This window comes from Pundamilia nyererei, unplaced genomic scaffold, assembly GCF_000239375.1.
Source record: "Pundamilia nyererei isolate P.nyererei 1_Seehausen unplaced genomic scaffold, PunNye1.0 scaffold00049, whole genome shotgun sequence".
Lineage (NCBI taxonomy): Eukaryota > Metazoa > Chordata > Actinopteri > Cichliformes > Cichlidae > Pundamilia > Pundamilia nyererei.
The window spans coordinates 727721-740165 of NW_005187450.1; the positions used below are offsets into that span (position 1 = coordinate 727721).

General features: G+C 43.3%; 1 protein-coding gene across 3 annotated transcripts in view; it reads right to left on the bottom strand.

The window, feature by feature from the left end:
- noc2l (NOC2-like nucleolar associated transcriptional repressor) overlaps positions 1 to 12445 on the bottom strand; it is a 23015-nt gene that overhangs the window by 3397 nt on the left and 7173 nt on the right. For all 3 annotated transcript variants that reach the window (XM_005732883.2, XM_005732882.2, XM_005732881.2), the window contains exons 12-17: positions 10576 to 10689; positions 8651 to 8752; positions 8271 to 8414; positions 2520 to 2633; positions 2248 to 2383; positions 275 to 364 (exon numbers count right to left, since the gene is read on the bottom strand). In XM_005732883.2, the coding sequence (XP_005732940.1) occupies positions 275 to 364; positions 2248 to 2383; positions 2520 to 2633; positions 8271 to 8414; positions 8651 to 8752; positions 10576 to 10689 (700 nt within the window). The remainder of the gene's footprint in view (positions 1 to 274; positions 365 to 2247; positions 2384 to 2519; positions 2634 to 8270; positions 8415 to 8650; positions 8753 to 10575; positions 10690 to 12445) is intronic.

A 12445-nucleotide genomic window follows, 5' to 3' on the forward strand; every position in this document is an offset into this window, starting at 1 on the left:
TGCAGATAAACTTCAGGAAGCACTGTTTCACTGGGCTGGCCCACTTAAGATTAAAGTGGACTGTATGTGGCCCACAGTGTAAAACGAGTTTGACATCCCCGCTCTAGAGGCAAACAGTAATTTTAAGTTTTACCCTTGTTACCAGCCAGCCTCCATATTTCTGGCCCTGCACTGATAGAAAAGGGTAACGCAGACGCCTCTACACAGCAAATTAACCAAAACAGACAAATTAGGACCTTAAAATGTGTCAAAACTGTTAATTGTGAATACCGACCTAAGTCTTCTCCCTCATCATCGCTCAGGTCAGACAGGTCTTCAAAATCATCGTCATCCTCGTCATCTGACGCACGGCTGCTCTTCTTACCTGAGGGGAGATGGTGGAAAAACATTACAGCGCGCTGAAATTTGTCTAGTCCTACTTTCTTCAGACGTTCCTAAGTTTGCACCGGTGCATCGCTGACGTCTGACGACTTTGGAGACGTGGATATGTGGGCCAGGTATCACAGGCAGCTGGAAGTGTCTATTTCCTCCTGAGATGGAACTGAGAGTCGATTACAGGCGCCGCCGCCGCTGCTGCTGCTGGTGCACAAACACCCATGACAGTTTACTACCGGCAATTTCAGACATCTTATGCTCACGGCCTAAATATAGCAAATGGAGATAGCAGGCAGGTTCCACAGCTTCCACGATAATGGCAGAGTTGGTGTGTGTGTGTTGGAGAGATGTTGGGTTTTTTTCTTTTTGAAATTTAAGGTGTGCTACTCTCAGAGTGCTGTGTGTGTGTGTGTGTGTGTGTGTGTGTGTGTGTGTGTGTGTGTGTGTGTGTGTGTGTGTGTGTTGTCTAGCCAAAGGGACAACTGGGGTCCACATGCTTTGAAGTTGAGGTGTGATGAGAAGCTGACGGCATAGGGGAGAGAGAGAAGGAAAACAGAGCTGTTTCCTTTATGACACGAGCGCACGCGCACACACACATAAACAACGTCTATTAAAACATCAGGTACTTCCCATCTGAATTTAAGATCGCAAACGCGCTCTCGCCCTCTCTAACTCTTTGTTGCTCACATGGTGCTTGCAGATTTCAGTTGTACCTTTGAGGTTGCCCCCAAATGACCTGGATGACTTATTACCACCACGCACACAAAAATACACACACGCGCACACACACACACCAATCTTAATCATCAGCCCCTTCTCGCACTCCCCCTCTTTCCGGGAGTGTGTGAGACCGCAGAGAGCTTTGGTGAGCTGCCTGAAAGCTTTTGGCTCTTCGAGACTGGACGGCGAGGCGGTGGGTGTGCATTTGTGTGCTATCATCGAGATGTGTCTGTGTGTGTGTGTGTCTGCGCACGTGTTGCGAGGACATGCGGGGGCAGCTGGTTGGAGTCTACAGAGCCAGAAAAAGAGAGAGAGAGGGAGAAAAAAAAAAAGGGAGAGAGGCCACCGCTGGCTGTTCCAGTGGGCTGGTTTGAATTAGGAACCCCCGCTGGGATCCAAGCCTGTACTTCCTGTTGGGGTGGAGGTGGGGAGGGCAGGTTCGTGAGTGTGGAGGAGCTGAGGAAGGTTGAACGAAAGAGGGGTGAGGGAGGAGTGGAGGGGATGCTTGCCGGCAGCTGCCCATCCGTTTGTGGGGACTCTCCCCACAATGAAGTCCAGATGCATTTAAAAAAAAAAAAAAAAAAAAACCCTGCCGCCCGCTCTGTTCCTCAGTGACCTTGCCGAGGGTTTTTTTTCCTGTTTGGAGCGTGTCCGAGTGTAAAGCTATAAAATCGAGGTTGACCTGTGGACGACCCGCAGAGGACGAGAGACAAACGGGGCGGGGGGGGGTGTTAAAGGATGAATGAGCTGACGGCGCCTTTTGGCGGAGAGAGTAAGAGAGAACCAAACTCTCTGATAAGCGAGAGATTTTCTCTTCAGTTTGATTTGGGATTTAATTTTAATTTCCACGGAAACGGCCTCTGTGGATGCTTTCATATCTCGGAGCCTTACGGCAAACTGCTCTGCAGGTGATCTGCTTCGTGTAGTCAAATCTAGGAGACGTCACACAAACGGATAACGGCAGGAAAAAAAAAACAAAATCACAGTGAACTGTCATCACCTCTTAAGCTTTTACACTGCTGTAACAAAATGCAGCCCCCTAGAGGCCAAGTTGGGAAATATACCATAACCTGCACCAGCCCACAAATTGCATCCTTTGCAGGGCCGGATTCAGATAAGTGGGGGAAACCAGATATGAGGGGGTTAGCTCACATTTGATTTTGAGTCCTGCATCGTCGTCTTCATCGGAGTCGCTGTCAGACTGGAACAGACCCTTGAACTCCTTTTTGTCCTCGGCCTTCTCTTCAATCTTCTTCCGTTTGATCTCAGGAAGGTTCAGATCCTCCATCTTTATGTGACACACACACACAAAAACAAACTGCAGTGCTTGTACACACGAACATTCATGAATGAAAAACAGTAGAAGTGACTCATAATGACTGAGTAAGGCGACTACTGGCAGGTTTCTTTGGTTTGATAATTACCCTTTCCTTGCCAGAAATCTCCAGCTGGATCTCCTTCTCTCGCAGCTTCTTCCACTGGCTGTAATATTTGCTCAGGGGGGTCCCCTCCTGCTGGATCTGCTTCTCCCAAGCCGCCTGACAGAGAACAGATATTTAGATGGAGAATGCACACAGGTGTGGACAGGACAGGTATGTGTATGTGAAAGGAAATGCAAATCTCCATCCTAATAAGCATAAATACACAGGTGGGTTCTCTCCCTTTCTTTTCCAGGATCTGTTTAGACAAGCCTTTCAGCAGGTTCATATTACACCTCCAGCTCCAGCTGACCGGGAGAAAGAGACAGATGAGTGTGATGAAAGTCAGAGAAAACAGACGGGTTGAAGATGCCTGAAAGAGGAGATCTTCTTCAGCCCCTAAAGGTCTTTCTGGACAATACTGATTAGGCCCAATCACATTATCTGACCGACAAATCCAATAGTGCGAACAGACCGTGGCCTCTTGTACCCGTTGGCCTAACATGTTTATCACAATTTTCAGTGCCGCTATTAAGACAGAGTGACACGTGTGCACCGGAAGACGGGACGAGAGAAAGAAAACGTTACTTCTGAATTCGGTCAGACAAACAAAACTAAATAATTTCAGATGAGAGAAAGACGAGCCATGGCAGAGTGTGACCAGGATGGACGCAGGGCGTCGTTAATTAGGCTAGCTCTCAGTTTGGGTGACATGTCAGCAGGGGGGCTGGTGGCCGGAGGGGGGCCGTGGCCTTTCCACAGCGACAGCAGCAGGGCTGTCCCCTCTCCTTCGCCCGCGGTGACACCTCTACGGCTGCCTCCGTGCCAGGGAGTCAATGCCATGGCGACAGCCTCCGCTGAGCACAGAGCCGTGGCGACAGGCGCTGGCACCGTGCCGTGTCGTCTGCCATACTATGTAAACACACACACACACACACACACACACTTTCATCAGCTAAATTACAGACGAAGACCATCCGCTTCCATTTCATCTTTAAACGCTCTTAAATATTCATCAGTTCACACCTGTTCAAAAGTACAGGTGACACAACTAAACGAACGCACACGCGCAGCAGAGGTGGTTTCAAAATTTTAAATGTGTTTTCTGTTACTTTGACGACATTTATAAAAACATCACAGTAACAAACAGACAAAATGATGCATTTCTGAGGGTGTGGACATGCAGCCACTTCCCACGAGAACAGAAGCACTAACACACCACGAACTTGAACCATGACTTCAGCTCTGAATCTCCTTGGGTATAATTAAACGCATCCACACAGAGGCAATCTTTCCCCCGCCTGAACCCTGCCTCTGCTGACACACTGGACATTTCAGCCATAGCTTTCTAGGCTGGAGGACGTTTGTCCCATGAAGTGATCAGACGTCACTGTGAAGCTTTCCAATCGTGCGAGCGCTCACTTCACCGACAGCAAACCTTGCCATACGTGTCTGCGTAGATTCTCAGTCATCCAGGTCATGGTAATCTAAGGAGCTTGAAGACGTTTCAGCTCTCATCTAGGAAGCTTCTTCAGCTCTGAATCAGAATGAAACATCTTCAAGAAACTTAAAGAATTCCAGACGCTTTTCTTTCCAAACTTCCAAACACCAGAGTGTGCAGATGCACTTATGCGCCCAGACACACCTTCAGACGGGCGAACTCCAGATTTAGTGTTGGTGAAAGAAAGAGACAGCAAATTATTTTGCATACGGAGCACTAATGCGACAGCTTTGCAAGCCACTTTTTTTTTTTGTGAAACCATGCTACATCACGATGCTACAGAGTAGTTGTAATCTGCTGTGATAATAGACTGTTAGCGTATCAATACGATTAGCCTTAAATTCTACAACAATTCCCACAATTCCTTTGTGTTTGCCGCCAGTCCATTGGTAGATGGTATGAGCAGGCGGCTCAAGAGAGTTTAATGGAAATTGGAAGCGTTTTTTTCGCTGAATAAATGTTTTAAACGTTTAAAAGAAAATGGAAGAAAACGAGCCATCAGGATGAAACAAACACACAACCTGCAGCAACTTAAGGAACGTCTGACAATAAAGGGAAAGTTTAGAAGTACAACAGCGAGTGGGAAAAGGACTTTCCGTGGCCGAACTATGAAGCTAAGGCGCAACTTTTTGTCAGCACTGCTCAGAAGCAGTGAAAAAGAATAAGCCAGACAATCGTTACGTCGTGGAAAACAAGATATTTAAAAGAGACGACGTTTAAAAAAAAAAGAAATACAATAAAAAAAAAAAAGGAAATGCTTGTTTCAAGTTGCTCTGTCCTGTTCTAACAATACTGTTCCATAAAATTATGCCATTTGCCGCAACTCTAAATTGCTCTTCAGATCAAGCATCGAATGGAGCGTGCCGAGTTCGCTGCCATTAAATGGCTGAAGGCAGGAGGAATGTTAGAGAAGTTCCCGAGCATGCAGTCTGAGGGAGAGAAAGGTACCTTTCAGGTGTCGTATCATATCAGAGAAAATATTTCCTGAATACGTTCTTCAGTTACCGTACTGGTGTTTATTTTGTTGTTAATATGATTTTAAGGGCATGGAGCTGAAAGGGCAAGTTGTTACTGTGGATGTCACCTAGACATCCACCGCTTTGACACACCTGACACCTGTAATTATAGAGGTGTTGCATACAGACACATTCAAATATCACACATGTATGTCACTAAAACACACACACACACATATATACACATACATGCAGTACGTATACTTGTACACCTATGTGTTATACACACTAATACTAGTTATTGTGTTTGCATTTTTACCGACAAACACGTTTGTCTGAAAAGATTTCTAGTTATTGTGTGTTCATATTACACATTACTGTCAGTGTGTTTAAGTAAAGAACTGCACTGCTTTTGGTTATTAGGGATTTTAACAAAACTAGCAAGCTTTGTAGCACCAGTACTACAAGCTAACAAAGTCAACGTTCTTTGCCCTGGACAAACTACATCTGTTAGCCCTGGACAGCCCACTATGTTGCCAGCACTGCTCTTTGTGATGCAAATTCTTTAATCTTACAGCAGAGTAGTGCACTGGTGATCTACAGACGCTGCAAGCTCTAAAGAGACCGTGTCTGCATGTTCTAGAGAGATTTGTGGAACAACCAGTATTGCAGGTCGCTCTTTGTAGTGAAGTGTCTGTGGTGAACTCCAAAATCCAGTCCAAAGACACGCATGTTGAGTGAAAACTGGTCGTGGATTCGAGGAAGATGGGTGATAAAGTGCTTCGGTTTATAGAAAACCCTATAAACCTAACCCTATGAAGTACTGGTGTACTTAAGTAGGATTTTCAGGTATCTGTACTTTATTTGGGTATTTATTTCTCTGGCAACTTTTTACTTTTACTTCCTACATTTTCACACAGATGCCTCTAATTTCTACTCATTATGTTTGCAAAACAGGCTCGTGACTTTAGGTTTAACGAGTCTGGGAGATTCAAACATGAAACTGATTTGAGCCTAAATGGAGGGAACAGTAACACATAAAAGATAATCCTACTGGTTTATCCATCAAGAGGGCTTATCACATACAAAGAGATGAAGGAGGCAAAAACATGTAATTGATTGAAGCGCTACACTTTGGGGGTAAGTTATACTTCAGTATAATAACTTTACATGATCCAGGGTTTGTATGAAAATACCTGGCAGTTAAGTTCAGGATAAACAGGTTAGCTTGCAGTACTGTGGTAAATGTACAGTAAAGCGCTGTGTTGGACTGGTGCACAGTGGCTGTGGTGCTCATGGCCAGTGTTAGGTTACATACAGCAGAGATGAATTTGAATTTAAGCTAATGATGCTGAGACTCATTCATTGAATTCGGCCTTTACACCAACTGTATACTTTCTAGCATAAAGACAGTATAAACAGGATACTGTCAGTGTAGAGGATGGAAATCAAGACAGTCTATGAAGCATCTGCTTACATCTAGTTGAATTCAGTTGTAAATGTACAGAGAGCAGTAAAGCTCAGAGCAGCAGCATCAGGTCAGCTGATTATAACATGTAAACAAAGACAAATCCACTGTCTCAGTAGAAATGATTACTATAACTGATCTCAGAGTTCCCTCCATTAAAATCCTATTAAAACTCTTGAATTTTCTTTTTAGCTGTGAAGGTAAGTTCTAAAATCAAGTTTATACTCCCTACTGCTAATATAATATAGATAATATAATTTTATTATTATGTTAATACAGCATGAGGTTCAGATAGTGTTGCACAAAAACTGCTGGTAGAAATGTCCTTCAAAGATCTAATTTGTAGTTTCTTACTTACTTTTCAGAGCTTATGTTTTCACTTTTTAACCTTTACTGGACGGAGTAAAGCCACCGTCCCACTATCTGCACAGCCAAGGACTTATACCCAAGAACCTGCATCAGGCACCACCCTTAGTTCAAACCTTATAGCTATTGATGAGTCTATTTATAGGAAAACTATCCAGTATGAATATGGGAGATACAGTTCATTAGGTTGAAAACTGGACAGTAACTCAGTGAAGCACTACTGGTAACTGCATCTTGTGTATAACTGGCCCTTTGAGACCTCCCGGGGTCTACAACCGGAGTAAGCACAGGGTCATTCTTACCTGAGTTTAAGGTTTATATAGAGAGGTGTTCTCCATTACCAGCTTCTGCCTGTGGCGTTAGATGATCTGTTGTTAGATGGCCTGCAGCACGTAGCTCAACTGGAAACTATCCCAAAGGAATATAAAAAGCTATTTTTCCCTGCAACTGGATTTCTCTGGTGCTCTTATTAGAAATACTGGAAAATGATTGTTGAACATATAGTTACACGAACCAATAATTATTACCCATAAGGGCTGTAATTTATTTACAGATGACTGTAAATACTCACTGTTGTACCCCTCTCAAACATCCTTGATGTTGATGATTTGAAAATGTGGATCTATCGCTCCATCATACGTGCTGCTACTGATTTTCAGTCTAGTTCTTGTGTAATTTGGCCCTTTCTTTATGTTTCCCTTCCATAAGAACGGCTTTTTGACAACCAGCCCTCCACTAAGAGTGTGTGATGAGGCTTCAGGGAACCGTATGGATCAGTTAAGGAGTCAGATGCATCTCTCAAGTTCTGTGTCAGGTGTTTGCAGGATGCTTTCCCATATTTTTCCAGGACATGACTTTCAGATACTGTTTGTCCTCAACACACAGTACACCATTTCAAGGAATGCCAATTTTTTTAATCTAATAGCTCTTTGGGAATCACCTTGTTGGTGCAAAGATAGTATTTTTCAAAGTGTGTTATCTTTGGCAGTTATTTATAGATTCAACTAAAGAAATGGGAACTGTTTTTGTGACAGGCTACTAGTAACAAAGTGGCAAATGGTACGTTACATGTAGATGAGTCATGTGTAGACAGAACACTGGCTCATGCATTGAGTTGCATACCTTTTCATGTCCAAAGAAACATTTGAAAAGATATTCATAAAGTCTGGAGAACTGTTGCTCAAGACTGCTTTTAAAATGAAATAAAGTCTAGCTTGGAAGCAAAAACAACAGTAAAATGTTTTTTCCTGTTGCCCATCTTGCATTTTGTTGATGACCTTTATGTTTAACTGGCCTTGAGTAGTTTTAAAATTAAAACCTATTTAGTGCCATTTTCAACATATTATTTGACCTTATTATGTGGATCAATGGAAGAGCATTTCTCTGTATTTGCAACTCATTTCTATGTTAAAGGTTTTCAAAAGCAGAAGGGCCAAACAATCATCGCACAAACCAGACCCACTCACCACAGCGGTGGCATCGGCCACTCCAAATGTGGCCTTCTGTCTCCGTCCTGTGATGTGGCTGCTGTTTTCCTGTATCTTCTCCAACAGCTGACGCACCGGCTTGGAGTAATTGGCCACTTTGCATTCCTTCAGGAACGCTTTCAGCTGCAGGGACATGGAGGAGGTGCATGAGAAGGTAAGAACAAGCACAAAGGATGATTATTGTTTCCCCTAAAGGAAGCTGATTCGGTTCAGCAGATCCTGAATCATATATTCAGGTGAAAAGCTTTGGGAATAGCACTCAGTGTCATTGTCACTTTTTTAGACAATTGCTAAGTCAAAAAAATAAATCAATTCTAGTCTGCTTTAAGATCACTTTGATCACTTTGTGTTTGCCTCACCTGAATGATGGTGGGCAAGGCGAGCTCAGGGAACCCGATGGAGCTGGCCTGAGTGTGGAAGTAATCTAGTATCAGGTCGTACAGCTGGTCAATCATCCCGTCCTAAAACACAACAGGACAGCAACGATCATAAACAATGTTCACAATTTACAAAATGACATCATTTTCCTATTTCATGTGAAACTAACTCGAGTGGATCTATGGAAGCATCTTCCTCGCTGCAAATTAATCACGCCAATAGCTTTTGTCAGCCTGGTATTAACATTTAAATGTTTACTAACCAAGAATCAATAACGCATTACAAGCTGTTTTAATTGATCTATCCAGATCTATTTTGGGAAGATTTAATGTTGAACTTCTAGTATGCAGTGTTTGTGTTCATGGATATTGGCATTTTTGGGACAGACAATATACTCCCTGCTTATTGGTCGGGGCTAACTTAAAATAAGTCTCCAAACCAATCACATCTCGCTTAGCATGACGTCTATACCAGTGAACAGAAACAAAGTGCAACATTCACATAAGCTAAAGTTTTATTTTATATGAACTCACTAAATCACTCAAACAGTGTGAGCTGATGTGTCTGCATCACCCTGCCATCAGGAGTGATGCAGTGATGAGTGGCTAACACTGGAACCAATACTGAATGACTGTGTTTTCACTGAAAAGCAGAAAGGAGTCTATATGAACGACAAACTGCGCAAGTCTACACTGGCAACAATAAGCAAGCAAAATGCGATTACTGGCCAGCACATTATCACAATGTTGTGCTAATCAATATACTCTGTTTGCAATGTATAGTGCTAGCACACAGATCCATCACAGCTGTGGATGTGTGTGTCCCTGGGACATGAAGTCACCTCCGGCTTATAAACAGGAGATCAAATGGTTACCATTTAGGTAATATACCAAAAAGTAACATGACTAGCCGAGATGCCGCCCCAGGAAAACCAAACGCATTGAAAATAATTACAGTGTAGCATCAACAGCTTGAAGGCTGAAGAGCAGCCAGGTTTCCACAGCAGCTGCATCTACATGTCGATACGGCAAAGACTGGGAAAGGCACTGGGTACCAGTACACTAGCTTGACCCCAGAGGCAGGATTTGGTTCTCCTCCTGGTCTTGAACAGACAATCTTTTTGCACGTAATGCTAACTTTGTTAACCGCTACACCACAGAGCCACTATGTGACGGTAACAGTGTACAAACTTTAGCACTTCATAACAGCTATATTCTCTATCAACACAGACTAAAAACAAATAGGAAACCACAGAAAAGCAACCCGAGATTACCAATTGTGTTACTCAGAGCTCCCTGTAGCCCCTAAACCTTTTAAAGGTTCAGGGCAAATGAGGACCTACTTTATACAACAACAACAACAACAACTACTATTACTATTATTACTATTACTATTATTATTATTATTATTATTATTATTATTTAGCCTTTAGTAAAAGCTGAATACGTAAAGATGCCATCTACAGGGCTAGAAGTTAAGCTGCCTTTCTGTGAAATAAAACATCTGAAGCCTGTGTGGACTGAGAGGTGCTCTGATTCAGACCGATCTGTTTGTTCGGTCAGGTCTGCTGTGTGTTTACGAGACGGGGGTTCACGGCAGTTGCCTGGGTGACAGCGGTGACAACAGACCTAGCGAGCGGAGTGCGGGGGATAATCCCACAGAGCTGCAATCCTCTTGGCTGCAGCACTGAGCGAGGTGACTCAGGGTCAGTCTGAGAGCTCTGACTTTCAGCGTTGTCCTCAATCCACACCAACTCTGTCACAGAGTAGCACTAAAATAACTAAGACTCCAGGAGCTGCTCCATCTCAGCACACTAAAGACAGAATCAGCAGGAACCGCTGTATACCAGCTATAAAGAAGTACCTGGTCTAACACTCTTAACACTAGCGGTCACAGTAACACTTACCTTGTAGGCTTTCTCGATTAGGTTGACCTTGTTAAGCTTCAGGATGACTGCAAAGTTGATGGGTTTCTTACTTATTCGTCCGGGTTTCTTGTTGAAATCCACTTGCTGGAAGATCTGTAAGAGGAGACAAACAGTAAACTCTGATCTACTCATACAACAGTGTAGTGCATACCATCTCAAATATAAAACATGCTCTTTTTAATCAGTCTGTCAGTCTCTTTGTTTGCATTTTTTAAAAAGGATGCAGATTTTGGTATGAGTAACATCCACCTGTTTTCTCAACTATCCAATCCAGACACATCCCTTAATGAAGGAATCAATAATGCAGGTTGGGCCTACAAATGTCATAATTAACATCACTATTAATTAAACCAATTAGCTAATAAATCTGTTTTATCTGTGAGAAACCAAGTCCACAGCTACCGCTTGCATAGGACTTAAGAGGGTAAGTAGCAGCCAGGTGCTGCTAATCAAATGCACTTGAATTATTGATCATCAGCGAGTGTGAGCACCTCTCTAAAAGCAGAAGCTTTGCTGGTCCGCAGTATTTAGACGTGTGTTAACATAATCCCAAGAATAAAAGACATCAACAGTGATCTTAGAGAACCAATTGTTGCTGCCCATCAAACTGGGATGGGATCTACTGTTAAGTGAAAAACAAGACCGTTGCCAATCTTCCCAGGACTGGATGTTCCAGTAAATTCACCCCAGGATCAGACCATGCAATGCTCTGCAGGCTGTAGTTAGCATGTTAAATGTCAAAGCTAATGACAGTACAGATAGAAAAAGACTGAACAAGTGTGGTGCTTGTTGACAAGAGGGGGTGTCTTCTCTCTTAAAAGAACACGGCAGCACGGCTTAAGTTTGCAAAGCTGCATTTGAACAAAGCACAAGATTTCTGGAACGATGTCCTTTGGACAGATGAGACCAAAGTGAAGATGTTTGGCTGCAACGATGCCCAGTGCCATATATGAAAAAGGAAAAACAAATCCAGCATATCAGCTCAAACACTTCAGGTTAACTGTCATGCACGGTAGTGGAGGAGTGATGATCTGGGTTGTTTTGCAGCCACAAGACTTTGCAGTCATTGAGTCAAACATGAACCCCCACTGTGCACCAAATGCTCGAGTCAAATGTGAGACCGTCTGTCTGACAGCTGGCTGAAACTGGGTAATTTAACGGGACAATCATCCCAAGCACCGCAGGAGATCTACAGCAGAATGGCTAAAAAAGGAAAACGACGGTGTTGCAAAGGTCAAGTAAAAGTCCAGACCTCAACCAGACTGAAATGCAGTGGCAGGACCTTAAGAGAAAGTCATATAGAAAACAATTGCTTCAAGTTAAAAGTGGTTCTACAAGCAACTGAATCGTATGGTGTGCTTAGTTTTTCAAGTCCAGTGGAAACTTTATCTCCTGGCTGTAGGTTGATATTTGGAACTGCTTCTACGCGTTAATAAAAGCCGCGACCGTCTCTGTCTTGAGTAAATCCGCATTCAACTTGCTATTCTTCAAAGACAACGCAGCTAAAGAAAACATTTATTCTGCGGGATGCTGAAAGTGTTTTGACAATTATCAGTCAGCGCAGCTCATTTTAAATACTGCAGTGTTACTGAGATGACACATTTCTATCTTAGTCTGTGAAAGTACATTCTAGCCAACGTGTGGGCTATTTGTCTACAAGCTTTAGCTTTCACATCTGCCCACAGTGCGCAAGTGAATTTCTGTCTTGTATTTGTGTATCAAGCTATTTCTGACTCCCTGTATCTCTGTGCATGTGTGTGTGTGTGTGTGTGTGTGTGTGTGTGTGTGTGTGTGTGTGTGGTCGTTAATGCTCGCTGTGCGCGAAGCAGAGCAACGCTCCTGGCCGGTG